Source organism: Anticarsia gemmatalis, chromosome 8 (genome assembly GCF_050436995.1).
Source record: "Anticarsia gemmatalis isolate Benzon Research Colony breed Stoneville strain chromosome 8, ilAntGemm2 primary, whole genome shotgun sequence".
Lineage (NCBI taxonomy): Eukaryota > Metazoa > Arthropoda > Insecta > Lepidoptera > Erebidae > Anticarsia > Anticarsia gemmatalis.
In genome coordinates, this window is record NC_134752.1 from 5005799 (window position 1) to 5024744 (window position 18946).

The following is an 18946-nucleotide window of genomic DNA, read 5'->3' on the forward strand; positions in this document are numbered from 1 at the left end:
AATCCCCAAAGCGTACTGATAATACGTCTACTCATCCATATCTAACCAATAACAAAGTTACAAGTACAAACTTCACGGATGTTAATATCTCCGATATACCAGCCTCTTAGCTCTGCCCTTTGACAGTGGAAAGTTATGCGCCAGTACGACGCAGTTAGTTGTCGACAGTTGCACTCCCGCCGTCGAGTGGCCTCAACTAGGTCCCAACATTCGGATCTGTGTCTCTGTAATACTATGTCTCTTGTGTATATTATGTTGAACTTATACCCGAATAGATTTGCTTGACATGTGTAATATGATTTATGGTAATTTGTATGCCATCAAAAACATTCTGTAAAAACCTCAAGTCTCGCCGTTAAAAGTTGTGAGATCTATATAATACCAAGTCGATTAATCTATTTAGTCTCTACTTAAAGGACCTTCTGTCTTAAGTTAATTCGTATGTTATTATCATGCCAATTTTAAAAAAATACCTCTAAAACAAATAGATCGACCTGGCCATCGCATGATTTGATTATTAGTATATATCACACTACACAGCACGACAAGAAGTTAATGCTCCTGAAATGTTAATAATGGCGAATTTGTGTTTTCTTGCGATGACCAAGTCGATCTATTTGTTTTAAAGGTATTTTTTTTAAATTGGCATGATAATAACATACGAATTAACTTAAGACAGAAGGTCCTTTAAGTAGAGACTAAATAGATTAATCGACTTGGTATTATATAGATCTCACAACTTTTAACGGCGAGACTTGAGGTTTTTACAGAATGTTTTTGATGGCATCTCACTTCTTTTTGTAGAGCGAACATAAGTCCAATTTGTATGGAAAGACGTTTTTTTTTCATAATTCAACATATTTTCTTATGGGAATGTTGTTCAGTTTCATGGGCTAAACACCCTTACCCACCCTTTACCCCCTCCCGTTATGCCTCATATAGTAGGTACCTATTTACACCTATTTATTATTGTATTTTCTACAGTAATAACAATTCATTAACTGCAAATGTAACCTTGTAATCTTATACATTTATATGGGATTACAAAGTTATTGTTGCAGTCGGTGTATTTAGAAAACTGGACCGAAATTAGAAAATATTAAAATTTTCCCATGATTAAGACACTAAACCCTATTTGTATTCTAAATTTTAAGCTTCTAAGTCTGCTAGAAGTACCTTAGACTTTTGATGATCGGTGAGTCAGTGAGTCAGTGAATCAGTGAGTGACAAAATTCAAAATTTTAACAAGTTGTCATTCTTAAACTACTGGTTCAAATTGACTGAAATTTTAAATATACCGTGTTTATACAATGACTGATTAGTTGCTGAAAATCCAGGCTTCTTGTTTTATCCACAACGAAATTATAGGGGTGTCAAAAATAGCCCGAATTGCTTCGAGAAAAGGATGTTACGGCCGTGCCGCTTTTTTTTTGCTCGACTTGCGGGGGCACTTCCGTGCCCCCAGATGTATGACCGACAGGTGAGATTGAAGCAATAGTAGCGGGAGATCGATCTTGGCAAATAATCTTCAACGCGAGTAACGATACGCAATCACAGTTACATTGTGTCGTAATTCTTGTTTTATACATCAGTATTATAAACGAACGAATTCTGTGAAGCGTAGCATTTTCCTCGGAGTCCTATTGATTTTCTACTAAATGTTAATGTACTGTATTCTTGCTACCAACTTCCTAGTTCGCACCTTGTGACTACATTTTACATGCACTGGTTGAAATCCTTTTATTTACTCACCCGACACGTCGACGGATGAAATATTCAAATACATTTGTGTGCATTCTCTCTCACATACTTCAAAGTAGAAAGACGAGATTTATTCGCACTGCGACATTATTAAGTATCCGAAGTACTTAGCTGCGAGCTAAAAGGATTGCTGTCGATACTCTCCGAAGTACTGCAGAGTTCGAAGTGTTTTTCCTTTAAAAGCAAGATCAGCCTCGACTAGTACTACCTGGGGTATTAAACTACCGACAACTCCGTAATATGTTGTACATTACAAAGTTGCAAAAGTGGAACTTGTAAATTTACATGGAACATGATTGCAGGCCGAAACTTGGTAAACTGCTTCCACATTGAAAGAACTTAAGTTTAACTGAGTTGCAGCGAATTTAGTGACGAGCGTTCATAGTTACGACGCAAAGTATTTTACGGCGCTTGCTAGTGTCATACTAACTTATTTGGGAGAGGTGGGACGCTTGCATTAATAAGTTTGCGGGAACAGATTTCGCAAAACTAGAACTTGATGTTGGTCATCACTTTTGTAAAAGATATGACTATAGAATGGCGAAAACGTAGAGCTATTTCTTTTGCTAATATCAGCAAAAGTAAGAATGAAGAGTAAATATTTGGGAGAAATACGTATTAAAATAACTTATTATACGGTAACTGTACAATGTACATTAATAATAATATTTCCCGTAGCAAAATCATGAATATATTACGTTGCTCTATTAGCAACTAACAACGGCTTTTAGTTTATTTGAGGCCTAACAACAAAATACGTCAGTTACAATATTCTCTGTGAAACAAAGCAGAGTAAAGCCAATTATTCGATGGAAGCTTAGGTCTTTACCTGTGAATTTCGGTCGGCAGTGGGGCAAAGTAAATGAAAATATACGAGTTCTCGTTAGTGTTGCGGGTTCGTTCCAAGTTGGCTGCTGCACCGGTTTATGAGTTTGATTTAGATATCGATTTTACGATAGCGTTTCCAAGTTATTCATAGTCCTGTTTAGAATAAAGGTAGAGTGCTGTTGTTCATAGAGTCAGGTGCATCGTAGATAAAACGAAGAAGTGAGTTATGAACATTTTATTTAACCCTGTAGGTATTCGGTATTTTTTGTTCTCTATGTGGGCTATAAATATGTTTTCTTTTAGTATAATAAACTATTTCTTTAAAATTAAAATGTTTAAACTGAATTATCATATTATGCAAAAAAAAAATTCAACTAAACGTCTTTTAAGTATAGGTAAGACCATTGAGTTTAATGGCTGTCACGTAAAACCGTCAAAGCGTTTGCTAGTCTCATTGATTTACCAAGTAACTTACGTTGAAACCTTTATATAATTAGAATTTCGCAAATAAAATTCGCAAGTGGGAAATAAGGAGAAATATAACTGACTGCCAGTTCAAAGAAATTTACGTCTATTGTAGAAGTACGATCAATATTTTATTCCAAGTTTATTTTCAGAGGGCCGAGAGTAAATTATGTCGCTCAAGTACACGGTGGCCGCTCGCAGCTGCTTACAAACTTAAGAATAACGATACTACAGTTTTGGCGCGAAAACTTTTGCATAAACCTGCACTTAGCGCCGGCGACGACCAACTTGACTGTTAAATAATAAACTTTAATGGACTTTTGGTCATTTCACTTTACTGTTATTATTTTTTTTCGAGCATATGAAAAGACGAAAGCTTTTGAAAATTTGATAGCATCTTACGTGAGTAACGGGCATAAGTTTTAACGAGGATGAAAATTTTTGGGTTTAAAAGAACGATAACGTTATGGCGGTCTTTGTAGTCGCAGTAAAGCTAAAGATAAAAAAGAGTTTTTAAGTGAGGATTTGTACATACAGCTTCCATCCCGTTCATTCAGATGCAAATTGCGGTAAAAAGATGCAGTTACATTTTTGCGCACTAATATATGAACTGAAATACATACCATCTAACAATGCCTTTGTCTGTAACAATCCACGTAAACATAAATAATTTAAATTAATTGCTTAGAATATTTCTATGTGCAAACAAATAGATGATAATTTTTATTTTCCATATAGATTGCAAAACATTTGAATCAGCATACTGGATGCTTATATCAGCATAAAATACAATGATACGAATAATTTGGGGGTTAAAACAGAAACCATTATCGTTGAAATGTTCAATAGTATGTAATATCACATGCAATCAATATGCGGCTGTCATTATGTTATTCCCCAATGAATAATACCACCAAATGTTGCTATTTGTTCGGCATTAACGCGTAACACTGCAATTCTGGAATGCGATGCTGAAACAGTCGGCAAATATGTTTGTTTCATCAGGCGTTCAGCTAAATTGTCTGACTAGCAAACAGGATTGCTAAAGCGAAATTATGTGAGATATGCATTTATCTTCGTGGCAGCTCTGTGTGCGATGTGTTGACAATGTTATGTTTATTTAAGGTATGCAGTATGCCTCTCACCTATCTATACTAACGTTATAAAGCTGAAGTGTTTGTTTGTTTGTTTGAGCGCGCAGGATCTCAGGAGCTACTGGTTCGACTTGAACCATTTATTGACGAAGGTTTATAACATCACGCTGCAACGATTAGGAGTGGAGTAGCAACAAAAATTGTTACGAAAATCGGGGAAAATTTTGACCCATTCTCTGTTATGTGACGCAAGCGAAGTTGCGCGGGTCAGCTATTAGCAATAAAATAAAAACACAAATATTTATGCTTATAAATTGACCAGGAAATAGATCAGTAAAGTTAAGCAAATGGTGCCGCAGACTGCGCTAAACAGGTGATTGATTCACGGCCTTAAGCTCGAATAAATTATTTCGTATTCTGCTTTCCTTTTTCAGTACTTCGTCTTTACCGCTAAATACTTTTACTATTACCGTTTCTGGTGATATAGAATGAAGCTTAGTGAAATGTTTTCAGATTGAATCATCAGAATTGTGGCTAGGTCTATTATTATACATTTTGTACAAAGGTTATCAAATATAGGACATATGTATATGTACTATAGCAGTAGCAGCGAGTATCTATCAATTTATAAAAAGCTTCTCCAAAAAGTATTCGCGTTTTTTATTCCCTTGATAAAAGCAGAATGTGGTGGGTGGTGCGGGTAAAAAATATTCCGATTTTATCCGTACACTAAAATAAGTTGGTGATAAAGCAAAATTATTTGCGCCACTCATGCTGCCAATAAGAATGTTTGAGCCCCTACTCACGTCCCAAGTTTACGCCCAACCGGTCGGGAAGATCAGCAGGTTCTTTAAAGGTGGCTTAGCGCTTATTAAGCTGTGTGATTTTATAGGTACTAAGTAGAATACGTATGTAGATGTTACAGATTACATGTCCTCGAAATTCATAGGCGACAGACGAAATTCTTACGCAACGCACACTACCTACTATTACTATACCAATGTTTGCCTTAAACATTTTGAGTGTTTATGTCATCTGGTAAATCTCGATTGTATGAGCTACCGATACTGATTTAGTTATCTATCGATACGTATGACTAATAAACAATAAATTGAGGTCTGAGTAGGGGAGCCCGCATTGAAAGCAGATCAGTACGATCGTAGTTCGCTGACTCAGCTCGGCACGGTTTCACTGTCTACTCATGAGAGAGCGCACAATTCGTTGAATTTCGCCGCGGAATTGCACTCCCGTAACCTAGATCTCTTTTAGTTCATACCTGGATATGAAACTATATTAGTCCGATTTAATTTCATTCATTTCTTTTATGATGTGTGAATAGAATCTTTAAAAATTTAAAGCAATATGGGATTCAATAATTTGTCATGAACCTACACACCGCATGCATTTATAATCTTATGGAAAGAGTAGTTTAACTGGACGTTTATATAAATATTATTCAATATAAGTATCATCCTATTTGTTTTTTTTTCGTTATTTAATTCAATTATTATTCTGGTATTTTATTTGTATAAATAAACAAATGCGCAATTATTGATATTCATACATTTTAATTATCAGCAAGTGTAACAGAATCAGATGTCAAAATAAATAATGCTTTGTATTTTAATTTAATAAACGATACAAACGCTATACATTTCGTAATGTTATATGAACTAAATATTATTTATTTAAATGGCTTTAAAATGATTAAGTTTATTACTAAACATAACTGTAGTATTATACTAGACATTTACTAACAATTACATGTGTACTAAGTATAGCGACTATAACAAGTAACACAAACCATAAGTACTAATTTAATTACACAAGAAAATAAAAGTTGCTGTAAAAACTGTAAGTACCTTATGTAACTTAATTTAACTTTTTTATTTAGCTAAGTTTATTTTTATTTTGCGCAATTATCTGAACCACTATACACATTAAACTGTTTTCTTGTATTCAAATTCCGACGTCAGTGTGTAAGAGACAACATCTTAAATTAATCAAAACTCACGTTCAACTTAATGTTCTCAGTTTCACACTCAACAATGTGTCGTCATATGACACACATGATTACATTTCCCGGTACTCCATAGAGCGGCGGGTGAACTCATCGGTAGGTACACAACTTTGTTTGTAGTTCTCCCGCTGCCTTCATCATGACTGATTGACAGCTTTGATGTGTACTCCTCGCCGACGGAATGCGGCTGTTTAATGACATTGCTTTGTCATTACAAGAGCCCCATTCTAAATCACCATACGAAATGATATTGAATAAGTTACACAAAGCTTCCAAGACTTGTATTACGTAAAACTTTTTATTCCTCGAAAAGTTCGTAGCACACGATATTCAACCTTATTTATGAACACCATAATTATTGTTTGTTTTTGTTTCGTGTGCATTGAATAAAAAAATATGTATTCGCGCAGCTGACCCAAAATATTCGGGATTTTCTTTCAAATAAAACTCACATAACAAAATGAAAGCTTTCAATAAACAGTAAAATGTAAATATGAAAGAAGCTCCCGGTATACGTTTCGTATTATATCACGGTATCTGTGAATACGGATAACGCATTAGTAGAATTAATGTTCGCTTTTAAGCTTTGTCCGTCTATTCTGTGGCAAATCGGAGCTCTTCCAATAGATTGAATAAGGAATCGATATAATCTTAAGGGACGATGTTAATGCTCATTCATTAGGTACGCTGGGATGACAGGGTACCATGTTCACTTTAAAAAATTGAGATAAAATACTTAAGGAAGTATAAATTAACGAAAATCGTAAATTGAAATGCTACATAACTTTTCGCCTAAACCAACACAAATTCCTTGCTCCGCTACAAACACTGTGACAAGCTACAATTTACTACAGCTGTCGACGAAAACATCCCGCTGAAGTCCACACACAATACTAATTCTTAAAAGCATTAGGTTCTTATCTATTTCTTTGTATGTTAAAATTACATAAGAACCTCTTTCCTTTAATCAAAATACTTTTTGATTAAAAATGTACCTGGCCATAATAGAATCCGATTCAGTTCTTAAAAAAAAGTTTATGAGTGAATTATAAAATGGCGGGAAATGTGTAAACGTAAAAAGATTATTAATGTATTATTACTTTCGGTACATATAAAAGATACTTGAAATCTATGTAGGCATCATTCCTAATTCAAGCATATTTAATAAAGTTTTTCTTTATTTTTTTACAATGAAAGATAGTTTTAATCTTTATTATGAAAACCAACCGGTGCCGGCGCGGCGGCGCGGTGACGTAAGGTTCAAGTAAGTAACGCCAAATTGTTTAAACCCTTTTATGGAAAGTCAATATTTAACGATATCATAACGTAAGATCGAAAAATCATTAAATTTTACATAAGTAGCGGACTTTGCTGGCATTAAGTAGGTAATCTTTCGTTGAAATTGGGTCCGATAAATTAATGCGCGCCGTCGACAGGGGTTGATCATCGTGTCACCAAACACTTTTAATAGAATTAATCTATTTTAGCAAAGGCTTTAATGGCTCCCGTTTATTCTTCGGTAATTTGAATACGTTTTACGAGTCCGTTTGTTAAAGGATTGTTACCAACTGAGTTTAATTATTTATAGCGCTATTGATGTAGGAAGCTGTTTATTGTAATACCAGATCATTGATACAAAGGTTCGTAAATAATTCATTGTTATGAAGATGTTTCAATATTATTTAGGTAAACTGAGGTCGTATTATTTAGTAATAAATATAGACCTGCTTTTGTTTTCCGATTTCGTCTGTTAATGAATATCACTTCAAATAGTTTTTACTTAATTTTCAGTTAGTTACAGGGATTATTTATGCTTGTTTAAGAATCCATATGCTTTTCCTGCCATGTATGTACAATGAGCCGCTAGTGGGCTAAACAGTTCAGAAGTGTGATGATACTATAGATGTGAGTGTTTCGCCAGCAAATTCTTATGTCCTATAGAAAGAGGTATTCAAGCAAAATAAATTAAACCTTTCTTCGAGTTCCACAGTCTGATAAATATAATGTTATTGTTAGACTAACTTTTACATTAATTGTGCTCTAAAATACACACATATTACATAGTTTTATATATATTTGTTCTACATTTACAATCAAGTTGCAACCCCGAAGCGCTTTTGTCCAGTAATAGCCGGTATGAGGCGATTTGAATGCAACTGCTCCCCGCCCGTTTGCAATTAAATGTTTCCATTTCAATAGTGCTCAGGAATAAGACAAACCTTTGAATGGCTTTGAAAGTGCTGGATAGAAAGTACTTTATATTCTTGAGATAGCGCTATTAAATATTGTAGCCGTTTTCTAAATGAATGTACAATTTAAAAAGATTGTCAACATAACAAGATGGAAAAAGCACTAATCTGATTACACTCCGCACAAAGAAAACTTAAATGAAGTTTATCGATGTAGGTTTTCCTGTGTTCGAATCGTATACAAGACAAATTTCAGTGTAGGTATTAAGTATTTTTCTTTTTGTTAAGTCCTGACGTGGAAATTTATAGGTAATTTCCTTTGAAAACGAAAATGCTATATCAATTTATTCCACGTCCTTTTATTCATAGGTGGCAAAATATATTAATGGTATTCAGTGCAGGTTCGGCAATCAATTAAAAACAGAATAGCAATTTATTACTATAAACTATAGGCTGTGTAGGCAGCAATTTAATAGCCTTACTACGTGGTGCCCATTCAGCAGCTGTGTGCTCACTAACAGTAAACATGTTGATTGCGCACACCCGATTCCACGAATAGCGTGATGACATAACATTTTAATTGTATTAATCCCACTGGAATCAGCGAGTTAATGTAATTTATAACATTGTTATTCTGATTTTTATTCGTAGATAGAAATCGATCTTGTTAATTACCGGCGAGATTTCCCTGTTTTGTTATGTTTAAAGGTCCGAGGTTTGTTTGCATAAACTCCTCCGATTAATGTTTGCTAACTGGTAGAGTATATTTATAACAACGGACGTTTATTATCATGTTGGCCGTGGCGTACAGTATTATTTATATTTAAATTGACTCTTCGCAGTGGCTTGATAAGCAAATTAAGAGAGTATCCCTACAAACCACGATTTATATTAGCTTTTAATGTAATTGCTCAATCAAGTTGGCTTCCAACACTTCCGACCAATATCCCAAACTGAAGTAATCTGGTTAATTATTCTAAGTCGTAGCGATTGGACACCCGCAACCGACCGTAAAGACGTACCGATTCTCACATAAAATCAAACTTAAGTCGCTATTAAGTTGGGCGAGAGGCTGCGTATCATTTGGAGCAGTCGAGGGCGGGTGCGAGCGCCCGGCGCCCAGTCCGCGTGCGAACGCTGCCCGCGACTAACGTGTTGATTCCCCTTACACTTTTGGAGGGAAAACTTAGAACGAGTTGTGCGGGAAAAATGTTGAAGTAGATTCATTACGTTGGACTTTAAATGAAATGAGTTTGGAACTGCAGTGCATATTTTAAAGAATGTGGATTTTTATGACTGTGATGCGCTAAGATGACTTTGATGGATAGTTTAGACAGTGGAGTGTTGTGATTGCGGAATGATGAAAGGTTAGTCGTAAACTTTCTGTATTTTAGACCTCATTATTTTTTGTTGTATTAAATTTATTGATACTGGAGAAATTCGGTAAAGAGGTAATAAATCTTTAGAAATTACCGTGTAGTTAAGTGATATAGTAAAGGACCCTGCTGCCTTACTTTACTGTAAAATAAAAGATGTATATAACTCAAAGGTATATTTTTAAGCCTTTATATTAACAATAATTTTGAGCAACATGCCGCGTTTTTAAATTTGAATCTCTTTAAATATTAAATCTCAGGAAGTCTACAGTTTAATCCCTCGATGTTGTTTCACGGCTAGATAAAGTTTCGTGAGAAACTTGGTTACTTCTTCACTTATTTATATAACAAAATTATTTATAATGTTGGTTATTTTTGTAATTATAACGTTGGCTCGATACGTATTTTTACAAGAATAAAATATTTACCATTAAAATTAATTAAAGAAGTGAAACTTTGATCTTCTTTTTTCACTCTATAGATTTAAACACTCACTTTTTGCCATGTCGTATGTTATTACTATATTGCAGTTTTCGTGGTATAATTTTTCACAATATTTATGAACAGGTTTACACAAAATTACTGTGACGGATTCGCTATTTATTTTCCGTCAAAATCTTTCTAAATTTTCCTCGATTTATCTGACGATAGAAAAATCTGACGTTAAAAAGTATACTCGGGTTTTTGATCGTAAAAATGAGAAGAAAACAGACTTTCGCGCCAAATCATTTATCTAAAACAGGCTGAGTTATTAAGGATTCAGGGAACTATATTTGCATTTAAAACGCAGTGTAAACGAAATTCTCAATTTAAAAGCTGAGCAATATTCCGAGCAAATGGGTCGCACTCAGCTCCCGGCAGTAAATAAACCGTCAGCCTCCACGATAGACGTTCACTCTCACTGATTTATGTTATGACCCACTATGAACGACACCACGCTTAATCTTCAAAAATTAACTATACCAGAAATACGCTGACTCGCACAGTACAGCAATTTTATAAAAAGCTTTCTCTCTATAAAGTTTTGAGACTCAGCGCTTCCATCGGCGTCGATTCGGTTAAGCCTCACTTTTGATGGATTATAACGTCGAGTCAGGATTTCGTGTAATGCAAAAATATGTGTGCAACAGGAAGGAAAGGGGTTTTAGTGAAATATGATAGAACCTTTCAGCAAACGGAACATATTTACAAAAACATTTTCTGCTAACTAAATATAGCCACGGTAAAATACTGTACGCAAGATATCTTTGTGGGAATATTAATCTTTAAAGCGCATAAAAAAGTTACGAACTCTGACCAAGTTATCTGCTGTTGTTTATCTTAACTTATTGTTCATAATATTAATGGTTTAATTAACTGATATAAAGTTGCTCACTGCATTAGAGCGTAAATACCTTAGTTGTTTGAGTAAATAATGAAGAGAAGAGAAGGTAGGAAATAGTAAGCCATTTCCTACTTATGAATTAGGTACTCTATTTTTTTATTTACACGCAATGTAGTTAGTTGGCAAATAAATAGCCTGTATGCACACAACATCAAATGTTTAATGCGAAATGTTTAAATCGAAAAAAAGCTCTCATATAATTACTGTCTAAATATTTATTTTCACCTTCCAACAGTGATTGGTTCACAAGAAAGAAACGATTGTTTTGAAATTGAACACAATATCAAACGAAACTATTACTTCAACAGAGTACACGCTACCATGGGTGATCATAACGTTGGTGGTGCTGGAAGTGGGTGCGAGCGACAAGCGGCCGCGGTTCGTGACGGAGCCGCCGGCGCGCGTGCTGTGGCCCGCGACGCGCGGCGCACACGCACTCTGCCGAGCCGCGGGACACCCACCCCCCGACATACATTGGGTCACGTCTGAAGGACAACTTCTTACCACTATACCGGGATTGAGGTACCTAACTTTCACTTTTTATAGACACACAACTCATGTTTGTATCAATTGCAAGTAATTCTATTACAAACTCTGCTTAGTTTGCTATTAAGTGTATGTAAACGTGTGTGAGTTGTCCAATGATATTTATTTATTCTAGCAGCAAATTTTCTTTGACTTACGCATAAGGAGTAAGATACCACCAACTAATTTCAAATTAAACTTAATAAGTAAATATTTTTTAGAGACAGACAGGGAATTAGTAGCGAATTCTTATTTTTTTTGGTTTTGGCAAGCAAATAATATCTACATAAAAAGTACATTTATTATCAATGGAACCGTCACAAGTAGCAATTATGACGGCTAATTAATAGAAATGCCTTTATTAATCGTATAATTGTCACTGAACCATGACATTTCCAACGATACAGTTTGCAATTACATGCTCTCTTTTTCCCCTAAGGGCAAGTAGAGCTTGAAACGACAATAGGTAATCTCAGATGTATCTCCACCCCTACAAGTCACTTGTAAATATACTCCGTTGAATGATTACGAATGCACCTGTTCATATTGCCAGGTATAGATTTATTCTGATTCGTTTTGTTTTCCAATATTGTAAACGAGATGATTAAAATCGTCTATTTTATCTCTATCGCTATGTATTATATTAGCTCGCAAATTTAAAAACCATTATTAAATAAAGATAAAATAACTATCATATTTATATTTGTCATTGAAAAAACCCCTTTGCCGCGTCTGCCGGTTCTCGATGAACTCGAAATCTACAAAATAAATTTTCATGCGGGATGGATCAATAAATATAATGAGGAAGATTTTAGTGTATTATTTGTTAATTTAGTACGGAATAAAAACTAAAGTATTTTGTAAATACTTAATAACGTATAAATTAAATACTCTTTTTAAGTTGAATTCATTTTTATTATAACAAAAATGAGCTTTTTACAATATAAAAGCATTAATAAAATGTAGGTTAAGTGGCGACGTGTAATGTGGCAACCCGATCTACGTGTTGTGTAAAATTTAAATGCATATTTAAAAATATATAATTTTACTTAAATATAGTTTGATACTTCTCTACATACATTTTTGTTATGTTTTGTTGCTTCCATACTTTCATTATAACGACCGGCTCAGTCCCCAAATATTGGATTTCTAAAACTTTAACAAGGCCGTATGTTACATTTTGACGAACGGAAAACTTTTCCTTTGAAATGCATAACTGTATTTTAGTTTGACGTTGTGAAACACGAAGTAATATTACTCTTTTTAAATTTATACTTACTTCTTCTCTTTTAAAAACTTCAAACTACTGATTTACTACTACTAATAGGTATATTTAATACCTATTCATTGTTACGGTGAAGCCTCGGATATTCCTCTCTCGTTTTCGTAAATTTTACTGAACGTAGTTTACAAACTATCCAATATTGGAGTATTTTTTATCAAATGAATGGATCGGTATTGCTTTGTTTTCATTTAGCAAATACCCGAGTGGTTTGGCCATAAAACTAATAGCTTTTGGTAACGGCATGAATTTCGAATGAATGTCAAAATATAGCTTTGTCTGATCACTTTCTAGGATCATTGTTATTTGTACATAGAATGAATTCAATAATCCTCGAGATTTGTTTATATAATTGAGTTAGTGATAAGCAGAAACTTGTAAGAGACAAGTCGTTTGACTTTGTATAAATGTCGGACAGTTCCGTTAGTTGACAACAAGGATTGTCTACAATTTCCTTATCCTTCAAACAACTTTCAAATTGATGTAAACAATATTATCCTTATCTTATTTACAAATACTGATAATATTATAGAGGTTATTATTATGTAATCTAACAACTTAACATACTTACTTGTAACAGCCAACCTAAATGAATAAGATTTATCGCAGACGATAGTCTAACTTATAATTTTATTTTCATTGGCATTCATTTTTCATTACTTATGCTTTACCTAAGTGCATAGGTTCGATCAATACGTCACTTTTTGTCAAGTATCGATATGTAAGGAAGTTTATAATTATTTAAATTGTCTTAAACACTGGTTCTAGAACACTCTAGTGTTAGTACGACTCATCGGCTGATCGGTCTTTCGATTGCTTCAATTGGGTGTTAGGCGAGTGCGGGTAAAAGTCGACGACGGGTCCATTAAATAAACTACTCTAACTTCACCTATATTTTACAAGAAGGCGATACGAGCGCTAGCAACTTAATATTTACTGCGAGGACCCGAGGCGAATTCCGTACTTCGTTTTGAAGCATCCACGCAACTTCAATGTTTAAGTTTAAATTATTATCTAAGATATTAATTAGTAAACCCTTTACTTTGAGCTAGGTGTGTACAAGACGGTATATTCAATAAAGCCACGTTGGCTGAAGTCACCGGAGTAATGTTGACAAAGTTTGTCCTGCTAATGACAGCGTGAAAATGTATGTACATTTTGCTCGACAATCTTAGCGCAACACTGCTGTGATTTAACGTGAAGTGGTTTTGTTAAAATAAACAAGATTTATCTTATTACTGTGTATATCGACTATTAATTAACTTCAGAATGTTTTGTTTATAAATTAAATCACCCTCACACTCACGTTACGTCGTCAAAGTATAAAAACTCGCAGGCTAGTTGTATTGTTGTAAAAATCACTCCCTTGTACTTGTACCTAGTACATTTTCGTAAAAGGTTTTAAAAATGTTCTTATAAAAATACTTTGTGATAAAAAGAAGCTATTAATACTGCCAGCGGTTGTTTTATAATTAAGTAAACGAGATACCACAAAATAAATCATCTATCCGAAAAAGCTTATGACAAAGTTATGTCAATTAATCTCAGCTGAAATTTTACAAGAAAAATGTATCTACATTAAGCAAGCACCGGGTGTTCTGAAGTTTTTACTTGAGAGTGTCTAATGACTAACGGCAAGCGACTCGACGAGTTTTGTATTTTTAATAAGGCCTTGTGTAAGTGTGCCGGCGACTTCACAAACTTTACTGAGGAGACATTTAAAACTTCGCTGCGAAACTTTTCGACTTCGACTTAATACTTCGAATTTTTTAAAGTGCATTAACAATAACGACGCTGTAACAGATTAGTTTAGAACGTTTTGAGGATGTTTCTTCTATACAGTATTGGAACTAGTATGCTGCCTTTGATTTGTAACCTAGTTTCAGAAAAGAGTTATAGCGGTTTGCGATTGAGGAACTTCTCCCTCTTAGCGGTTTAACTGTGCCATATAAATAGGGATCGTTTCCGCCTCTCGTCCAAATAATCCGTCGCTCTCTAGTACAATGTATGGGATTTCTGCACTATATTTTTCGCTTTTCGTCGCGTACCTTTTCCGTGTATTGTAGGTATGATGGTTTTGTTATGATAATTTTGTTGTGAACATCCATATTGTTAATAAAATTAAAATGATGCTTTCACTTTCATTTTCACGTGATAATAATTTCTAAGAATCGTAAATAGAACAATACCCATTAAAGCTTTGCCAAAAGGTCAGGTTACTTTATCACCGTCGAAACAGACGCAAAATGATGTGTGGAGTAACTAATTCGAGTTTCCCCGCGGGGTGCCGCTAATAAATTGGCTGAGTTTCCGATCAGAGTCCGTTAGGGCCAAGTTGTGAAGCGAGGACGTGTCGGTTCGACGTACCTATGTGTTGAGTTGGGAACTTTGTCGATCTCCGATACACTTGGAGGGCGCAATTACTAAAGTCTTCTGTGTTCGCTAACTCAACGCTCCACCAGATACTCTACGCCAACGCTGACGTTGATTTTATGACCAAGTCAAAATCTAACTATGCAACACCTAGTACACATTTAAAATGACGTAACCTAATCCCAAAAATATGACTGTAACTAATATACTACTACTTAAGTACAATATGTTACTACTTCATCGAATATCGAATAGTAAGTCCAAATGAATAGCTAACATTAAAATAAACGAGCAAATTCTTACAAGAAAATGCACTAAATTTTACTTAAGTTTTCCCTTTTGTGTTAGTGGCATAGATGCAATATGTTAGCATACGACTCAGTCACGAGTAAGGGAAAGTTTCTACATTCACGGAGCTCAGCGAAAGTAGCGACACGGTATTGAATAAAACGGCGGACTTGGCACTATGTTACTAAGTTTAACGTATTGTGAAGTATGCAACTTAGCTTGAAAGGGTTTCTTTCGAGTAATGTTTTAAAATATGGTGGTGGTGTTGCAGTTTAACGTAAAGAAAGTAAATTATGATACGTATTTTTCTTTCAATATTGGATAGAAGTGCTTAATGTCCTTATTTAAGTTAGTTCGTACTAATATTAAAACGGTAAAATATTCTTTACCAGTAGTATTTTAACGTAACAAAAGAATAAAACAATATCGTTGCCGAACCGGAACACGAGTGACTTATGATCATTATTTCAAAGGATATATCTTGTTGAAATGTAACAAGACGCTTGTTCGGGTAACGTGCAAGTAACTCTCAATTGCCATATACTCCACTCACGGTACGGCAAAGTGAGCATGAAATAAACGATTATGGTGACACTTGACTTATTGCCTGAGTACAGCGATAAATGGCCACGGCACGTTCACGCAGTCCTATATTTTTTCAACGATACACAAACCTTTTGTTTCAGGTTCTTACCAAAGATATTCTAGACAAACTACTTAGTTCTTTTAAAATTCTCCCCGTCAGCAAGTTGGATTAATGAACTCGTTTTAAGCTTGGTTAAGCATCCGCCGGAGGTTGGTTTAGTATAAATTATCTGTTAATACTTTAGGTGCCAGAATCCCAATTGTTTGAACGCTAATGGAATCTATTGTTACAAAGGTGATAGTGGGTAGACAAGGGGATCTCGTTTAACGTGATTCGACGTTCCATTATCGGCATGATTATGTTTGGTCCCTTGATAACTGCGGGAATATTACGTTTTGTTTCATAAAATAATAAGGCTTGTTGCCTTAATAACTGATTGTGAAAGAATACTTTTCATATTTTTCGTTTGAGCGCGTCTGTGATAAAGTTTTCGCATACGAAACGGGAGTGGTAAGTTGGCCTTGCCAACTGTGAAGCGTATAACTAACAGTAGTTTGTGGAGCTCGGTGCAAAGACATAAGGGTCGTTTTCTATATTCTGTTCGGCAAAATAAACGTAGTTTGGGTTAGTTACGTATCACGTCCAACTCGTGTCAGCAGTAAGTAGTAACAAGGCGTTGTTTACTCTCGCCAAGTTGGAAACTTTGGACACCTGTGAACTTACTTTAAGGTTTATTCGCGGAGACAGTTTGATGTAAGTGTACACACTATATACTGCGCAGATTGTTACCGAAATGACATCTTTATTAGACTACATTGTTTCATCAAGTCTAGTTGTAACAACAATGAAACATAACTTAACAGTGTTACTAAGTACTAAGTACCTGTAATATAAGTCTTCAGGCTAACGACAAAAAATCCGCACACGTTTTTTACAATTAATCTTAATTCTTGCTAATAAAAAAGAACATATAATAGAGACATTACTTGTAATTCATAAGCACACATATCTCCATTAAACAAATCCTCATAATACTTTTCCCTTACACCATAAGTGCTACAAGGGTTAACCAAATAATGTTTGAAATTGGATACGGTGTTATTAGAGTGAGCCGGAGCGCAAATATCATAACCAGATTAGCCGAATTAAGGTAATCCGTGATACGGTTAATGTGGTCTGCTAAATTTAGACGCCAGTACGTTGAATCTGGTTGTAAATGTTGTAATGTTTTGTTTAATTATATTTATATTTTCTTAACTTTAATAACTCTTATGTCCGATTGTAACGATTTTTCATATTTATTCATGTAGAACTGGCAGTGTGTGATTGCATTTTGCTTAATTTTTTCTAAGCTATTTAGGTTTACAGTATAATAATTAGCAGGCATTGTATGTCTTTATTAAAAAACGTAGCACCAAATATACAAAACACTGGAGTAGAAAATTAGATTTTCATGTGAATATGTAGGTACATACATAAACTTGTATAGTATGTTTGTGTCAGCAGAAAATTGGCAATGATCGAATATCGCAGACATCTGTAGATAACCTGTCATACGACGACGGCGCGATGAGAGGAAAGATTGAATATAATGGGAACTCTTTGTAGTTACGATCACGTGTATTACGTAACGTTTCCTTTGTGAGGGATTTTGGTACTGAGATTCATGAAGAAATTTTTCTTGTGTTCAAATCTTTATTTAGGTTGTCTCAAGTTTAGGGGACAGGTATTTCAGCCTTATTTCAATGTTAAAATGGTTTCCAATTATCTTCTTATTTCATATAAGTTTAAGTATTATAGCAGTTCTTTAGTCTTTGCCTACCACTATGAGAAAAAGGCGTGATATTATGTATGTATGTACACACGAGATGAAGCAGAGTACGACTTCTGGTAAGAGTACTTTATTGATTCTATTTCGTAAAATACCGGTGTTATTTCTATATTTAACTGAAATGATATTATTTTTAAAACTTATAACTTCTTTTGTGTCAGTTTCAAGAAAGTATCGACGTGACGTTCCCTTTAATCATAAAAGTATAATAGGATGCCGTCTAACTTCGTCTTATTTATAAATATCGTATCCGGGAAATTGTATAAACTCTATTATCGATATAATTTTAGTTTATATAACTTTTTTAGAAGATTTGTATCAAAATTCAATCACATTAATATAAAATTTATATGATGAACGAGCGCAGCTAGCATATAGAGATTATAACTCACACGTAATGCTTGTGACATTAGCTAGCTTAAGGCAGATAGAGTTCAATCTTAGAGCTTGGTTAACTGCCTGTAAAAGATGATATCTGAAAATAGTTTTGCGTTATAAACAGTCCTTGAGGGGGTGCCAAATCCTCGCATCACACCACTTGCCAAGTATGTTATAAAATAGTCTAAGCTTTCACATACTAAAGAAGACGCAAATCATTCATCTATACTAATATTACAAAGCTCAAGAGTTTGTTTTTTTGTTTGTTTGAACGCGCTAATCTCAGATCCTACTGGACCGATTTGAAAAATTCTTTCAGTGTTAGATAGTCAATTTATCGCGGAAAGCTATCCATACTATCCATACTAATATTATAAATGCGAAAGTAACTCTGTCTGTCTGTCTGTCTGTCTGTCTGTCTGTCTGTCTGTCTGTCTGTCTGCTACTCAATCACGTCTAAACTACTGAACCAATTTGCATGAAATTTGGTATGGAGATATTTTGATACCCGAGAAAGGACATAGGCTACTTTTTATCCCGGGAAAATGACGCATTTCCCGGGAAAA

At 34.6% G+C, this 18946-nt stretch overlaps 1 protein-coding gene across 1 annotated transcript in view; it reads left to right on the forward strand.

The window, feature by feature from the left end:
- The first annotated feature begins 9492 nt into the window (after positions 1-9492).
- LOC142974935 (cell adhesion molecule Dscam2-like) overlaps positions 9493-18946 on the forward strand; it is a 41677-nt gene continuing 32223 nt past the window's right edge. The window contains exons 1-2 of the mRNA XM_076117511.1: positions 9493-9724; positions 11426-11639. Coding sequence (XP_075973626.1) covers positions 9715-9724; positions 11426-11639 — 224 coding nt within the window. The 5' untranslated portion in view covers positions 9493-9714. The remainder of the gene's footprint in view (positions 9725-11425; positions 11640-18946) is intronic.